An 18,686-nucleotide genomic window follows, 5' to 3' on the forward strand; every position below is an offset into this window, starting at 1 on the left:
AGAATAAAGACATAAGGAAGAATCATTTTCTTCTATATGGATGTCATTTTCTACTAAGATTTTAGTAATCATCTCAAGATTTCTATGCCTTATGAGCTATATTGGTGTGATACAGCCAAAAGTAAAGGGACTTACTTCTATGTATGCCTTCCACATGTCACAAAAGAACAAGTGTACTGGTTTCTATGACAACAGTGAAGCCAGAGGAATGAGATGGAGCAAACATAACATGAACTTTTCCCATACCTTCTGCTCCTGCGCCTGTTGCTCCTTTTCAATGGTCTTCCTGAGAGTTGATTCCAGATCATCCTTCTCTCTGCACACTTCCAGATAACATTCTTGCACAGCAGCCATCTCCTTATTCATCTTATCTAACTCAGACCTTGGATACACAAAACCAGCAGCTAAATGACCACAAAAAATATAAGGGCTGCAAATAATTTTTCTCTCAACTACAAAACAGGAGAATGCTGTCTCTACAGCTTAAAGGATAGTTATACTCTCTTGTTCTCACCTAAGTTGCAAGCGAGCCCCCTCGTAAACTTCAAAGAGCTGCTGCTTCTCCAAAGCATGCTTTGCTAACAGGCTTTCACGTATTTGGGCTTTCATGGCTTCATGGTGCTGCTGGTAAGTCCTCTCACATCTAGAAAAAAAAAGAGAGCAGACAGCAGAATCTAAGGCAGTACCTAGCATTACTAGAAACACCAAGATGAATTGTTGTTCTTTTTTTTTTTTTTCTTCCTTCCCTACCCACTCCCTCCCTCCCTCTAATACATATTATAATTAAAGTCAGGTTGGTTTGCTCCAACCAAAAGTGGTAATAATTAATTCCCAATGAAGAAGCTTAAAGAATCTTCAAAATTTTCTTTCTTCAAATGTTTCTAGAGAAAAACGTGGGTAGGAAAAACATGGGTAGCAACATGGGTAGGAGAATGCTCCAGTCTTTCAAACAGATAATAGTCTTTGGTTGAGGACTTGTTTACAAAAAATTAATTGAAATAACATTGTTCCAAAATTTCAAGGTATCTATACTAAACATAAATACTAGCAGTACTCAACTCACAAGTAAGTTATGTTCCAAAAATCTGTTTCCAAGTTTATGATTTGGTATTTGGAAGACATACTCTCTTCCAGATTTCTTCCTTATAAAGAATAGTTTCCCAGATAGTCTATAAAAACCATAAAGCTATACTATTTCAATGAACTACAGCTTTGATGGTGATATAGAACCCAACCCACTACATAACATCACTGCCATGGAAAATGTGTTCCGAATTCTAATTTGAGAAGCCAGAGACTCATCTTCTTCAGTCTGAGATCTCAGTAGGGAGGGTTCATTCCATAACTTCTCTTGAATCTTTTCTTTAGCCACAGGGGGAAGGAGGATAGAGGCTGGAGGCAGGCATTAGACCTCCATATACTCCTTACCTATCCACAGCTTCCTGTTTGTCACGGTCAAAATCTTGTACCATTTGTCTCATCTGATTACATAAGTCTTGGTTTGTATTTCTCAGTTTTTCTTCCGTTTCTTTAAGTTCCTATATACAAAAGAATACAGTAGAGGAAATAAACATCATTTTCATTGATGTGTCCAATCTTATTTTTTAATATCCTCTGTGCTTTATCTCTAGCCTGTAATGATGATGTATCATTTTCATCATTCTACAAAGTCTCTTTAAGCCTTCTAAGAGTAGAGAATCATTTGAGAAGCAGCTTTCTGGTAGGGCTAAGACTTAAAATTTTGTACTCATTTTGAACTATATGAAATGAAAACATTAAACGAGAGAAGTATTAGCTAACCAATGTCTTAAGTCTTAGAATTCAATAATCTTCACAACCATATAAATAAACAATGTTGAACTATTTGGTCAAGAAAAGAACACCTCTAGTAGCCATGCTTCTCTATAAACAGGAAACTGGAATTACACCAACTTACCTTCTGATGAAAGTACTACCTCATGACCAATAATGGAAAATAACTGGAATCCTTATTCACCTACTAATAAACCTATCTACTAAATCACATTACCTCTGGATTTTTGAAGTCTGTTATATCCTTTGAATTTAATGAGGTCATAAAAATTCTCATAAAATACAGGAGACTTTTAATTACCTGATTTTGTTGCTGTAAAACATGAATTTCATTTTCAAATCGCAGAATGTCATCTTTGACAATCATATCAGAATTAGAAGAGCCAGGCCAGAATTGATTAGTTGGGTTTTCCGAGGTATCTATTTTAGTCTAAATGTTAAAAGAAATCAAAAGCTTTTCAGATTTTTAAAAAATTCTAAGTTATGCTTTTAAAATAATTTCATACTTAAAAAGAAATTGCAAAAACAGCACAAATAATTTCCATAACTTTTATCGCTGTATCCAAATATAACCACAATACAATGATCAAAACCAGAAATTAACTCAGATGTGATCTACAGACCTTATACAAAATTCTCCAATTTTCCTCTAATGTTCTTTTTCTCAGTCTGGATCTAGTCAACAATTCCACATGGCATTTAGTTGTCATGTCTGATTAGTCTCCTTCAATCTAGGGACAGTTCAGTCTTTGTCTTTCAAACCTAAGACTTTGGAGGATCCCTGGGTGGCTCAGCAGTTTAGCGCCTGCCTTTGGCCCAGGGCGCAATCCTGGAGTCCGGGATTGAGTCCCACGTGGAGCCTGCTTCTCCCTCTGCCTGTGTCTCTCTCTGTCTATCATGAATAAATAAAATCTTAAAAAAAAAACTAAGACTTTTTGGTGCCAACTAGTTATTTTGTAAGATGCCTTTCAATGTAGGTTTCTCTGATATTACTTCATTACTAAATTCAGGTCATCTGTAGTGATGTGTGTGCTCTTCAGGAAACACATGACGTCAGTGTGTTTCATCAACTGATTATGATCAATAAATGAAGGATAATATCTGCAGGAACCTTCACTGTAAAGTTACAATTTTTCTACTTGTTATTAGGAATAAGTATCTTATGAAAAGATACTATGAGACTATGCAAATATTCTATTTTTTTATCTTATACTATGTTTAGCATCTAATTTATTTCTGTACTTATTTATGTAATCAGCATTAACTCATAGATCTGTATTTTATTCAACAAGTACAGTATTTTAAGATTCATGACAAATTTTGGCAAATTGTTTCCCACAAGATCATGCAAATGTATATTGTCAGGTAGTCCATCTGTGAGAATCTGTCCAATTCTCTTTGCCTCCAAGGGCAATGACTGTTTTGAAATAATTATTGTATTTTATGGGGAAAGGGTAGCCAACACCTGCTATCATTTGCATTTCTTGCATTGCCATCAGAGCAGAACCTCTTAACATGCCTTCATAATTCGTTTTTCATCTTCCCAGATTTGTCTGCTTATACTATTTCACATTTTACTCTTACCATCTAAGTGTCTTCTTTATCTACCTTTGTGAATTATTTATTCATTGTAGGGGCCACAAAGATTTTTTTTTAAATATCTACTCCATTTGACTTGTTGGTTTATGTATTTACCTGAAGTCTGAGCTCTCTTTTACAATGTATAAAAAATATCCTGTATCAAGATTCATTCTCCTCATTGGGGAGGTACGGGTATCTCATTCACATGTAGGGTAACAGAACACCCAGGTTCTGGTTCAGTCTTCTGATTCTTAGCCTCCACTTTTCTTTACAGGGAGACTGCTCCAGTTGTTGATTTTCCCTTTTTCACTTGCCATCATTGTCCAGAAGCCACTGCTTCTACGCTAGCCAGAGGAGAGAAGAGCTACGAATATCTACTCTGTGAGGTTCTCTCCAGATGTAGAGGTACTAATGAGACTTTCAAGGATTTTACTGACTCATTAGAATGGCTTTAATTTTTCTAACTTGGCCTCCACTTTTTAAAGTTTATGATATTCATTTGTGCTTCCTTCCCCATTGGTGAGTTTTATATTATTATGAAAGGAAATGATTGAAAATAACGTCATACTGATATGACAGGGGAAACCAATTTTCACAGCTAGGTATTACGCTCTGTTTTGACATATTATCACACTGCAGGCACACACGGACTAGGTACTTGTACCTATCAGCACAAAACCCTTACTTAAGGGTTGCCTGGGTGGCTGAGTTGGTTAAGTGCCTGCCTTCAGCTCAGGTTGTGGGCCCAGAGTCCTGGCATCGAATCCTGCATCAGGCTCACTACAGGGAGCCTGCTGCTCCCTCTGCCTATGTCTCTGTCTCTATCTCTCAAGAATAAATAAATAAAATCTAAAAGAAAAAAAAGACCTTTAAAAAGAAAAAGACCACTTGAATGTTACAATGAAACTTCTTTCTAAAGTCAGAATACTAAAGATATTACCTTGAAGAAAAAAAGACATGTAATATACCAATTCTTACATTACCTTCCTAATTTCTATGTCTAAAAAGACTGGATAAGAACTTTCTGAGTTGGCTACTGAACATTGCCTATCAAGTACCTTGGAATCAGAGTATTGTTTTAACCACAGCTCGTGGCTAGGTAATGATCTCCACTGAGTAGCAGATACAAAAAGGCCTCTATGTTTTATTTATTATGCTAACAAAAAATTCAGTGTAGATATGGATCCTGACTGCTAGACTTATCTTCCTAAGGACTTTACTACATTCTACCTTAAAGGCCCAGTTGTTCAACTGGAATGAACAGCATAGAATTTAGTTCACTCCCAATTAGTGCATAGTGCTACATATGGACAAGTTCCTAATATTCATCTTAATGATCCTGGAAATGTCAGAGAACAGTACTGTTTGAATACTCAAATGATATGAAAGCAAAAACAACAGAATTTCTGTGATAATCTTTAATTTTTCTATATAAGATGGATATGAATAAAAATAAAATATACTACAAAGTTATAAAGCAATAAATACAACCAAATACTTTTAAACATTCATAAAAGAAACATGCTAATTAAGATTACAGAGTAAATATTTTGCTGCCCTTTTCAATACTTAGAAAGGCTTTAGGAAAGGATTTTGATGACCTAGTTCTCTTTAAAAAGATATCCAAGGAAGTTTAAATTGACATGTTCTTTCTCTTAACATCCCTATAGCAAGCAGAGAAGTTCAACATTACTTCATTAACCTCAGGATTTAATGCCAGCTATATTATTCCAAAAATTGATATAACATCTATATGTTTTTGGCCTCAAAGATTCCAGACGATTGAAACTTATACAATATAGACTTCTAGACACATGCCCTACTCCCTAGTTATACCAGTTATTTGTTACATCCTTTTTTATATACTTCTGCTCAAGTCTGACATGTTCCTTCCTACCTTCTCTCCTGCCTTTATCCTTCAGGATAGAGATCAAATATTCCCTCCTTAAAAACCTCACTAAGGTTTGCCTTACCATCTCCCCTACAACCATGCCTGGTTAGTTATTCTTTCTTAGAGCACTTTGCAACCAGTATCATCCTTATTACACAAAGTTATACATGTTCATCTCCCTCCGGATCTGTACTGTTGAATACAGTAGCCATTAACCACAGATGGCTATTGAGCACTTGAAAAATGTTCATTGACAGATGAACGGATAAAGAAGATGTGGTGTGTGTTTGTATATACGTGTGTGTGTATATAAACACACACACAATGGTAAATGTAAATGGTATATATACACAAAGGCAATGGTAAAGATCTCTGTGATAGAAAGATCTTGGGGGAAAAATATATATATATGTACATGTATATGTACACACACACATACACACATATATAATGGAATATTAGTCATCAAAAAGAATGAAATCTTGAAATTTGGAATGATGTGGATGGAACTAGAGGGAACTAGAAAGACAAATACCATATGATTTCATTCATATATGGAATTTAAGAAACAAAACATGAACAGAGAGGAAGGGAAGGAAAAATAAATTAAGACAAAAACAGGAAGGCAAAGACTTGACTACAAGAAAAAAACTGAGGATTGCTGGAAGGGAGGTGGGTGGTAGGATGGGATAATTGGGTGATGGGCATCAAGGAGGGCATTTGAAGTAATGAGCACTGGGTTTTATATGAAACTGATGAATCACTAAATTCTATCTCTGAAATTAATAATACAGTATGTTAATTAAATTGAATTTAAATAAATAATTTTTAAAAAGAGAAACATATCTTATCCAAATTGAAATGTGCTATAAATGGACAACACAGGTCAGATTTCAAGGACTTGGCACAATCATAAAAAAAGCAAATAAAAAAAAATGCAAACCATCCCATTAATAATTTTACATTGATTACATATTGAGAAGATAATATTTTGAATATATTGGGTTAAGTAAAATATATTATTAAAATTAATTTCACCATTACTTTTACTTTAATGGAATCACTAGAACATTTTAAGTTACATATGTAGCTCCATTATATTTCTATTGGATAGTGCTGTTCTAGATTCTAAATTCCTTCAAGGAATGGCCATTGTTTCTTTCACTGAATCCCACAAGACCTTGCATAGAGTAGATTTAAAAAAAAAAGCTTCAGCTGAATGATTTGCTCTTTTTCCATGTACTTCCCAACCCTGCTTTCTAATGTTACAGACTAAGTAGAAAGTTCATTAGAAAAGATGTGGGAAATAAGCAAAGGCATAGTTTGAAGGTGTCCATGAACTAATTAGATAGATGACCATGAACTTGAGTGTTTATCTAAAAAGTATGTTGGTTAAATTACTACTTCCTCTCCCTTTCCCCCCTCTAGAAAGGGATCAATATGTGTATTAATTCAACAAGGATTTACTGAGCAAACATGCAGAAAATCATCAATACTCCCAAGAAATCCCTATATAGTAAGTGGAAGCAAGACAGACATAAGCAGCAGAGGCTGGCAAGTCACACTTATAAGAAAAACCAAACGTGGACTGCTGAGAAATCACTATGGTAAAAGAGTGGCCGGACAAAAAATATTCAACAATGAGATAGCTCTCTTCATACTATGGAGGCAAAAGTTAAAATTTTAAAAGCATAAGACACGGCCACCATCATCTGCTACATACGTGGATGTATATCTGTAGAGCAAATGCCATCAGTAATTCCAGTACAGAACAAAGAAAGAACCATGGACACCTGAGCTAAAGTTCAAACTCTAAACCAGGTTCCTATTCTCCTAAATCTTAGGCTACTCTCACCAAAACACTTGAACTAACCAACTCTAACACAAATTGAAACATGAGGGTTTATTCCCATCTTTTGTAAAAAACATGGAAACAAGACAGCTTGATTTAGAGATGTTACATGTGCTGGGGGGAAGGGAGGTTCTTTCTCATTTGATTATTAACACTGAAATCAACATTGTCATTGTACTTATCAAATACAGTTACTCAGCAGAAGGAACCAGACTGGTCAGAACTTTAACAGTGAAAACACACTATTATTTTTTGGAAAACTGATACAATTAAAATTTCATAATAATAAACATCATAAAACATCTTGCATAATTTAATAGGATCATTTTAATGAATACAACTCCTAGTTTAAAGGATTAGGAGATAAAACAGTAATAAAGGGGGAAGTAAAATATCATTTCCATCCAGAAGGAAAAGGAATATAGCACCCACATTCATTTCCTCCTTCCCTTTCCTTTTAGTTACTAGGTCTTACATGTATCCTTTTCTATTGAGACCATAGATGGATTGGGAGTTGGACATATGGTAGGGTGAAAAGGCAACTATGAAATGAGGTCAATGGTAAAGATCTCTGTGATAGAAAGATCTTGGGGAAATAACCTTGACCAACTCACTAGTCAAGTGTTTTCATTTCGATTTGCCTTAAGACTGACTCTGTGACCTCAGAAGTGTCACATTTTCTTCCAGCTTCCTTTTCCTCATCTGTAAAATGAGGACACTAACTGAAGGATATAAAAGTGGATTCAGTGATTTTGACTTAACTGGTTTCTGCACCTTTCCCACTCATAACATCACTACTACATAATTAATTTCCTTATATAGAATGAAGCTTATTACAGGAACATGGGCCAGAGAAATCTCATGGACAAAGTGCTAAAGGATCTAGTTGTGGAGAATTTAAGACTAGAACACTGTTGGTATAAGCCAATCTTGAGGAAATGTAGGTATTTGTTACATAGATTACTTCCTGGATTTGTGGTAAAGGAATTTCACCTAATTAGCATGTTATTTACAAGATGCCAAAAGGAACTAGAAAATATATTACTTTATGTGGCATTCCTTTCTTTATACTGGACTTCTAAATAATGTCAAATGAAACCCTGGAAGAGAAAGGTTTGATTTAAACATGAAGATTGGGATCCCTGGGTGGCGCAGCGGTTTCGCGCCTGCCTTTGGCCCAGGGCGCGATCCTGGGGACCCGGGATCGAATCCCACATCGGGCTCCCGGTGCATGGAGCCTGCTTCTCCCTCTGCCTGTGTCTCTGCCTCTCTCTCTCTCTCTCTGTGACTATCATGAATAAATAAATAAAATCTTTAAAAAAAAAAAATTTATAAAAAAAATAAATAAACATGAAGATTATAAGCATGTTTTTTAATTAAAGCTTTTAAAGATGCGTTTTTAACTCTACAAATTCTACAAACCTCAACCTTGATGCTTTTTTCATCTTTCTCCGCTTGTTGAAGAGTTTCAATTTTCTTACGACAGTCTCTGAGATCATTTTGTAACTGAGACACCAGATGACGCTTTACCGAGTTGCTACCCAGCAAACGCTGCACTTCTGCTTTCAGCTTCAGAATGACCTCATCTTTGGAAAGCTCATCATTTGGCTCTTCTTGCTGTACAATGCTAATGGAGAAATTATCATATTTAATATTAAAGCAAGTAACAAATCAAGCATGGTCATTCCCTGACTAACTGCAGTTGCGACCAAGTTGTGTGACCTATACAACTACACACTAGTATTTCAAAAACAATTTTAAGCTTTGTCTTAAACAAGGATATCATTTTTGCTATGTCCCCATATATAGAAGTAAGTTTATTCATAAGAAGACTATTATTATGCTTAGATTGCCTGCCTCACTGAAAGGAGTTCAGTCATGTGAACTTCAATATGGCATGCTTTTTTTGTTTTTGGTTAAGTTGCATACTATATATGCATGCCCTTTATGACCCTATGAGAAACAACATGAAAATAAAGGAGGCAGTGAAAAGTAAAATACTAGTCATCTTAACAATTTCTGTATCTCTATTATTAATACACAAGTCTGGGTGGTTATCTGAGCAACTGGGGCAAAAGTAACAAAAATAAAGGCTATGCTAATTTAATTCCAACTTTAGTTTCGATATATTTCAGAACCGAAATTAGAACTTTGCTCCTAGCCATAATGGATTCAAAGTACCAGATTTGTCTTCCTGCCTTAAAAAAGAAAACCTAGAAAACCAAACAAAATATATTAAATGGTGGTTTTCAATCATTAGACAATAGGCAGCACTGCATAATGATCTCTCAGAAAAAGAAAACAGACAAGGTGAGTTCTGATTGCTGTTGCTTTCTCCCTGGGAATTTTCCAGCCTGTGGCACAGGGAGAGAAAAGCCAAAAGCAGCCTAGCAATTTCACCAAGTTGTAGAGCTCAGTTTAGGAAGGCCAAAATGGCTAGAATTTGATGAGGGAAATACTATGGGAAAGGTAGCTACACAGAAAGAGAGCTCTAGATATTTGTATATCCATGTGAGAATATTACTGCAAGGCCAGGGAAAGAACCATAGGAAATGAATAGAGCTGGGGATATTGGGGATTCCAATGAACCATACTGGAAAGGTCTCCAAATTCACAAATTATCAAATATTGCCTTAGTAATGGGGCCAAATTAGCCCCAGATTAAATAAAATCTCCTCTAAATCTGACCCAACAAAACCTATAAAGCCGTGAAAGGGCCAAATGGATTCCAGGAAACTTAAGTGTGTCACAGAAAAAGAATAACAATATTTTTTAAAAATACAACAAAAATCTAACATCTCAAACATAAAATTCAAAATGTGCAGCATCTAATCAAAACTTATGAGGCATGCAAGTAAGGAAAGAAAATATAAACCATAACCAGAAGAAAAATCAATCAACAGAAACTGACCCAGCAATGATGCTGGCAGTAGAATTAATTAAATATATTGCATATGTTCGAGGCAAGAAAAAAAGCATGAACATAGTGAGGAGAGAAACAGAGGATATAAAAATGACCCAAACTAAAAAAAAAAAAAAAAAAAAAAAAAAATGACCCAAACTGAACTTAGACTAAAAATTATAACATCTGAAATGAAAAATATCCCGGATGAGATTAACAGCTTATTTAATATTGCAGAAAAAATCATCAGACATAAAGACATAGCAATAGAATCCTACAAAATTAAACACAGAAAGGCGAGTAAAACAGAAATATATTGAGCATGTTAAGCTTTCTAACCTCATTGTACCTGAAATCTTATCAAAGAAGAAACGAAGGGGGCAGAAAAAAAATTTTTTTTTTAGGATTTTATTTATTTCAGAGAGAGAGAGAGAGAGAGAGCAAGCAAGAGCGGGAGACAGAGAGTGGAAGAAGGGGAAGCAGACTCCCTGCTGAGCAAAGAGCCTAGTGTGGGGCCAGAACCCTGGGATCATGATCTGAGCCAAAGGCAGATGCTTAATGGACTGAGCACCCAGGTGCCTCCCCAAATTTTTAAATGACCAAAATTCTATTTGATGAAAACTAAAACCCTACTAAAACCTACAAGCTCAATGAATCTCAAGTAAAAAAATGAAGAAAACCACCATAAGTTATATTAACATCAAATTGCTGAAAACCAATGATAGAAAGCACAGGAAAACTCCTAGAGAGGAGAGAATCAGAGAAAGGAGTCATGAATTCTGTGCATAAATACGTATAAGCCTCAGTCAAAACCCTGAACTATGTATACATGCACAGAATAGACCCACAAGCCAACAGAGCAAATATTTGGAGAATTTAACTGAAATTTGAACCACACACACAAATCTCACAATGACTAACTCTTGAGCTATGCATTCAAGGACAGATTGGTACCAATGTGGCAAAGGCTTGGACAAATAAACTGAGATCTGAAACACCCATACAAGCTTCTACGCAACCTAAAAATCTTAACATCTAATACAAGCACACCACAGTGGTATCACAGATTTGGATGCAGACCACCACATTAAACAAATATTGCAATAAAGTGACCCAAATGAATAGTCAACTAAGTTGAGCAATAGTGTGGCCTAAAATACAATACACGAATTTTAATTAAAAAATACTCTGTTGCTAAAATATGTTAACCATTGTCGGAGCTTTTAGCGAGTTGTAATTATAGATCACAGATCACCACAACAAACATAATAAGAAAGTTTGAAATATAGTGAGAATTACCAAAATGTGACACAGAGACATATGATTGGCAGACACTGTTGGCGAAATGGCATCAATAGACTTGATTGATGCAGGATTGCCAATTTGTAAAGAAAATGCAGTATCTGCAAAGCACAATAAAACAAGGTATCCTTGTATATAATCTAAAATTATTCAACATGCAACTAACCAAGAAAATGGGACCAATTTGCAAGAAAAAAAGAAAACCTATAGATGACACAAATGCTAGAGCTACTATCACAGAGTCTTCAAAGTTTAAAGTAGCTATTATGTCTCTATTCTATGAAATAAAGGAAAACATATTTAAAATGAATGAAAAGATAGGAATTGTCAACAGAGAAATAAAAACTATAAAGGAACCAAACAGAAATTTTATCATTGAAAAATACTTAAAAAAAAGAAAAAACCCTCACTGGATAAGTTTAATAAAACAGATGACAGAAGAAAAGAAAAGAATGAGTAAACTTGAAAATAGCTCAGTAGAAATTATCCAGTGTGAAAACAGAAAAAAAAAAAAAAAAAAAAAAAAAAAAGAACAGTGTCTCAGGAACTGTCAGACAATATAAAAAAATTTAAGTTGCATAATTGGAGACCTAGAATAGGACAGAAGAAAGAAGGACAGAAAAATATCTGAATAATGGTCAATATTTCACAAATTTGATAAAAGACATGATAAATTTACATTTTCAATAAGCTCAGTAAACCCCAAATGAAATGAAAAAAACAAAAACAAAAAACAGACACATCATAACCAAAATGCTGAAAAGAGGAAAAAAATTCTTTAAAACAACAAAAGAAAAACGACACTTTACACACAGGATAATGGTCCAAATAACAGATTTTCCTTCAGAAACCACCAAGGCCAGAGATAGTAGAAGAACATATCTTTAACACGCTGAAATAAAAGAACTGTTGATCCAGAATTCTATAATCAGCAAATAAAAAGACGTTTTCATATAAGGACACCTAGAATTTGTTGCCAAGAAATGCTAAAGAAAATTCTTCAAACTAAAGGAAAAATGTTACCTACCAAAGGGAAATCTCTAAAACTACAAAACATTACTGTAGAGAAACTAAAGATGTAAGAGAGATGTATAACATATGCCCTGAAATTGGAAGACTCATTTTTTCCCCTCCAGCTTTATTTATGTATAATTAAATAGCAATTTCTTAAGATATCAATTCTCCCCAAAATGGCCTATAGATTCAACATAATTCCAATTAAGATTCAAGTAGATTTTGTTGGAGATATTGATTAGCTAATCATTAAATTTATTTTGAGATACAAAGATCTTCGAATACTCAGAACAATTTTGAAAATAAACAGAGTTGAAGGACTTGTCCAACACATTTCAAGACTTACAGTAAAGTTACAGTATCAGGACTGGTATTAACAAAAAGAGTAGGGAAACAGAATGGAGAGTACAGAAAGAGGCCACAAATGGTCCATTAATTATCAACAAAGATATTAAAGCAATTCAACGAGGAAAGAAAAGTTTTGCTGACAAATGGTATTAGATCAACTGGATATTGCTATGAAAAAAATGGACATCAATCCTTACCTCATATCATATTAAAAACCTAATTCGTAATGGATCATAGATATAAATGTAAGAGGTAAAACTATTAAATTTCTAAAATCTTAAGAAAATTTTTGTGATATGGTTACATTAGAACACAAAACCATGAACTACAAAAGAGATAACTAATAAATTTGAATTCTTAAAAACTTAAACTTTTGCTCTTCAAAAGATACCATTAAGAACATGATAAGGTAAACCAGAAAGTAGAAGAAAATATTCACAACATATATATATCAGATAAAGGGCTTGTATCTTGGAATATATAAAGACCAAACAACATATACAAATAGCAAGTAAACACATCAGGAAAAAAAGAAGAAAAAGAAAGAAAAGCACATCTAAAGATGCTTAGGGGTATCTAGGTGGCTCAGTGTTAAGCATCCAACTTTTAACTTTGGCTCAAGACATAATCTCAGGGTTGTGAGATTAATCCCAGTGTTGGCTCCATCTATGCTGGGCCTGAACCTGCTTAAGATTTTCTCTCTCCTTCTGCCCTTTCCCCCCCACCCCCACCTTGTGCATGTGCAATCTCTCCCTCTTTCCCTCTCTCTCAAATAAACAAATACATTAAAAGAAAAAGAAAAAAAAGATCCTTAGATCATTAGTCATTAGGTAAATAAAAATTAAAACCAGGGGATCCCTGGGTGGCTCAGCGGTTTAGTGCCTGCCTTGGGCCCAGGGTGTGATCCTGGAGACCCGGGATCGAGTCCCACATCAGGCTCCCTGCATGGAGCCTGCTTCGCCCTCTGCCTGTGGCCTCTCTCTCTCTGTGTGTCTCTCACAAATAAATAAATAAATAATCTAAAAAAGAATTAAAACCACAATAAGATTATCACTACACACATTACAAATGCTCAAATTAAAAAGATTAACACCACTAAGTTTTAACAACAATGTAGAACAACTGAAACTTCAGACATTGCTTTTGGTAATGCAAAATAGTATGGTCACTTTGAAAAACAGCATTTATACTATCAATATCTACATAAAATAAAACAGAGGACCTCTAATGCAACCTTAAAGAGAAAACAATTTGGAGCATAAGTGGAACAAAAATGGCACAATTATCTCCATTATTTGCTATTAATATAATTATACCTAGAAAAACCTAAAATATAATGGAAAAATTACTGCAAACAGTAAGAGTTAGAAAGTAACAGGTTAGGGACACCTGGGTAGCTCAGCGGTTGAGCAACTGCCTTTGGCTCAGGGCATGATCCCGGGGTCCTGGAATCAAGTTCCACATCAGGCTCCCTACAGGGAGCTTGATTCTTACTCTGCCTATGTCTCTGCCTCTCTGTCTCTCATGAATAAATAAAATCTTAAAAAAAAAAAAAAAAAGGTTATAACTCTCTCTCTATATATACACACACACACACACACACATATATGTGTGTGTGTATATATGTACAAAAAATACTCAAGAAGAAATAATAGAAATGAATACCCTATTTACTACTGTAAAAATACATCAATTTTACAAGAATTGTGCAATAACCTAAATATAAAAAACTAAAACATTCTTGAGAGACAAAAATAGATATAAGTAAATGAAAAGGCATGGTATATTCTTGGATAAAAAAAATTCAACATCATTATAATATCAACTCTCCCTAGGTCAATGTATAAGTTTAATGTGATCCTAATAAAAATATTCTCAGGATTTTTTTTCCTGGAGCAGAACAAGTTAATCATAAAGTTCATTTGAATGTAGGATCAAGAATAATCAGAAAAATCCTAACAAAAAACAGCAATTCCAGAGCGATGGTAAAAACAAAATATAAGGCAAAGCATTAAAGCTTTTAGAAGGCATCATAGGGCTAACAGGAAAGGTTTCTTTTTTTTTTTTCAAGATGTATTTATTTATTTTAGAGAAAAAGTGTAAGCAAGAGCATGAGCAGGGTGGGAGAGAGAGACAGAATCACTAAGTCAACTCCCTAATGAGCACAAAGCTGGATCCCAGGACTCTAGACCATGACCTAAGCCAAATCCAAGAGTTGGTCACTTAACCAACTGAGCCACCCAGGCACCCCAACAGGAAAGATTTCTTAAAGGGAACATACAAAGCACTAATGATAAATTTGACTAAAGTTAAAAAAAAAAAAAAACTTCCATTCATCAAAAGACAAAAGGTTAAAAATGAGAGATATTTACAATACATATAACCATCAAAGAATTCATATGTGGAATAGATATTTATAAAAGAAAAAAACTTCTAAAAATCAACAAAACACATGTACACACAAAGTCATTTAAAAATTGAAGAGGGACATGAACAAGTCACACACATACACTGACAGACACACACACACCCCACACCCAAAAGCCAATAAACAGTTTTTTCAATGGAGCTCAATCTCATTAATATAGGACAATACAAATTAAAACCACAATAAAATATCACTACACATTATATGGCTTAAAGTAAAAAACTTAAAATATCAAGTGTTAACAAAGAGACAGAGCAACCAAGACTTTCATACACTTCTCATGTAAATTGGAACAACCACTATGGAAAAGAGTTTCCAATACCTCTTAAAATGAAACACATATACCACAAGCAATTTTACTTCTATGTATATACCCAACAGGAATGTATGCACATTATACTAGGAAGTAACATAAAGAATCTATGGTTAGTAGGATGGCAAATAAACTAGACTATTCATTTATTCATAAATAAAGCACACATATACATATTTGTATATCTAAGTGAATGAGCTACAGTTATATGCCACGCCATGAGTTTCACAACAAAATGTTAAGTGGAAAAAAAATCTAAAGAACATCTATGTCTATGAAAAACACACAGGATTAGCATTAATGCTTAATGGAGAATGACTGAATGCTTCCCCATGAGTTGAAGAGCAAAACAAGAGTATCAGTTTTTACCACTTCTATTCAACATTTTACTAGAGATTCTAGCTAAAGCAATTAGTCAAGAAAAATAAAAGGCATTCAGATTGGAAAGAAAGACATAAAATGATCTCTATTTTCAGATGATATGATCCTATACCAAAAAAAAAAAAATTCTAAGCAATCCACTAAAAAACTATTTGAACTAAATTAACAAGTTCAGCAACATATCAGGATACAAGATCAATATATAAAATTAAATGTTATTTCTATACACTAGGAATTCACCACCTCAAAATAAAATTAAGAAAACAATCCAGCAAAAAAGAATAGCCAAGAGAATAACTAGGAGTAAATTTAACAAAAGAGGTATAAGACTCTAACACACTGAAAACCACAAAAATACAAAATACATTAGTATATGGAAAGAGATGAAAGACCTAAGTAATTGGAAAGACATCCTGTGTTCATGAATCAGAACCCAATATTGCTAAGATTATAATACTCCCCTAAACTAATCTACAGACTATATGCAACACCAAACAAAATCCCAGCTGGTTTCTTTGTAGAAACTGATAAACTAATCCTAAAATTTATTAGGAAATGCAAGAGATCCAGAATAGCCTAAGCGATCTTGAAAAAGACAAAGTTGAAAGATTCATACTTTCTAATTTCAAAACTTACTACACCAACAAGACAGTATGGTACTGGCATAAGAACATACAGGTCAATGGGATAGAAGTGAGAGCCTAGAAATAAACCCTCCATTTAGAGTCAACTGATTTTTCACAAGGATGTCAAAACAATTTTGGTACTGGGTCAATTAGATATCACATGCAAAAGAATGAAGTTCTACATCATATCATATCGTAAAAATTAATTCAAAATGAATCCAAGATCTAATGTAAGAGATGAAACTCTTGGAGAAGAAAACATAGGTATAAATCTCCAGGATCTGGGATTAGAGAGTGGTTTCTTAGATAATCAAAAGCACAAGCAACTAAACAAAAAATATGTTGTTTGACTTCATAAAAGTAAAGACTGTGCTTCAAAGGATGCTATCAAGAAAGTGAAAAGACAACCAACAGGAGAAAATACTTGCAAATCATATATCTGACACAAGATTTGTATTTGGAATATATAAAGAACTCTCAAAACCAAAAAAAAGGACAACCCAATGTTAAAATGGGCAAAAGATTTGAAGAGGGCTCTCCAAAGAAGACATACAAATGGTCAAAAAACACATTAAAAGATGTTCAACATCATTAGCCATCAAATAAAAACTATATCATTGGCAAATCAAAGCCAAATAGCAAGTGGTGGCAAGGATATAAAAAAACTGGAACCCTCATATATCGCTGGTGGGAACATAAAATGATACAGCCACTTTGGAAAACACCATGACCATTTTTCAAAATGCTAAACACAGAATTACCACATCACTCTGCAATTCCACTCCCAGATATACAGTTGACCCTTGCTTGAATAATATAAGTTTGAACTGCATAGATCCACTTATACATGGAATTTTTTTGATACGGTACATTTCGTAAATGTATTTTCTCATCCTTATGACTGTCTTAACATTTTCTTTTCTTTAGCTTACTTTAAGGTAAGAATAAAATATATTAATACACATAACATACAAAATACATGTTAATCAACAGTTTATGTTATTGGTAAGGTTTCTGATCAACAGTAGGCAGTTAAGTTTTTGGAAAGTCAAAAGTCATATGCAGATTCTCAATTGCACAGCAGGTCAGTGCCCCTAATCCTGTGCACTGATCAAGGGTCAACTGTTTATCTAAGAGAAATGAAAACATATATCCACACAAATCTGTGTACAAATGTTCCCAGTAGCATTATTCATAATAGCCTAAGTAGAAACAACCCAAATAAATGTCCAATCAGCTGATGCATGATTAAGTCAAATGTGATATATACTCACACAACAGAATATTATTTGGCTACAAAACAGAATGAAGCACTGCAACGTGAATGAACTCTGAAAGCATTATGCTAAATGAAAGAAGCCAGCTACAAAATACCACATACTATACAATTCCATTCATGTGAAGTATACCGAATAGGCAAATCCATAGATAGAAGGCAGATTAGTGATTCCCTGGGGCTGTCAGGACAAGAAGGGGTAATGAAGAATGTAGGTAAAGCGTTTCTTTTTGGGGAAACATTCCCAAAACGTTTATTGAAATGTTCTAAATTAGGTTATGGTACTGGGTGCACAACTCTCAATATAGTAGACATCACTGAACTGTACACTTCAAATGGGTAAATTTTATGGTATTTTAAATACATCTCAGTAAAATTATAGAAGAAAAAGAGCATCTAATGTATGAGTTACCCTTTGTATAAAGGCAAACCTAATCTATAGTGTTTAGGTATGATTAGGTCTTACAAGATAACAGAAAACAATTGCTACAGCATTTAGGATAGTCATTAACTTCAAGGTTATGACTAGGAAGAGGCATATGTACAGCTGCTGGCGTTTATTTCTGGGGGGTGGTTTCATGGGCATTCACTTTAAAAATCTGTGTTTAAGCTATACACTTAGGTTTCATGCACTTGTCTCAATTTTAAAAGGTTTTAAAAGTAAAACAAAACTATAAAACTTACTAGAAAAATCCCATCAAGAAATCATACAGCTAGAGAGTGATGGATCTAACTGCATAAAAATTTTAAACAGGAAAACTCTCAGTACCAGCTAGGATACACAGAAATAGATACTGCCACACAATGTGGGTAATAAACTACAGAGCTGCTTGGTAGCATGTATCAAAAACCTCAAATATGTGCACACCTCCTAGCGAGGATATTCACTCACATCCTAAGGAAATAAAGATGTGAATGAAGACTTGACTACAAAGATGCTTATGATAAAATAATATTGTA

At 34.2% G+C, this 18,686-nt stretch overlaps 1 protein-coding gene across 2 annotated transcripts in view; it reads right to left on the reverse strand.

Moving 5' to 3' along the window:
* Positions 1–18,686, reverse strand: part of CEP152 (centrosomal protein 152) — an 89,030-nt gene that overhangs the window by 33,568 nt on the left and 36,776 nt on the right. For both annotated transcript variants that reach the window (XM_025472860.3, XM_025472859.3), the window contains exons 13-17: positions 8,559–8,763; positions 2,114–2,242; positions 1,429–1,538; positions 515–643; positions 247–382 (exon numbers count right to left, since the gene is read on the reverse strand). In XM_025472860.3, coding sequence (XP_025328645.3) covers positions 247–382; positions 515–643; positions 1,429–1,538; positions 2,114–2,242; positions 8,559–8,763 — 709 coding nt within the window. The remainder of the gene's footprint in view (positions 1–246; positions 383–514; positions 644–1,428; positions 1,539–2,113; positions 2,243–8,558; positions 8,764–18,686) is intronic.

This window comes from Canis lupus, chromosome 30 (genome assembly GCF_003254725.2).
Source record: "Canis lupus dingo isolate Sandy chromosome 30, ASM325472v2, whole genome shotgun sequence".
Classification (NCBI taxonomy): domain Eukaryota; kingdom Metazoa; phylum Chordata; class Mammalia; order Carnivora; family Canidae; genus Canis; species Canis lupus.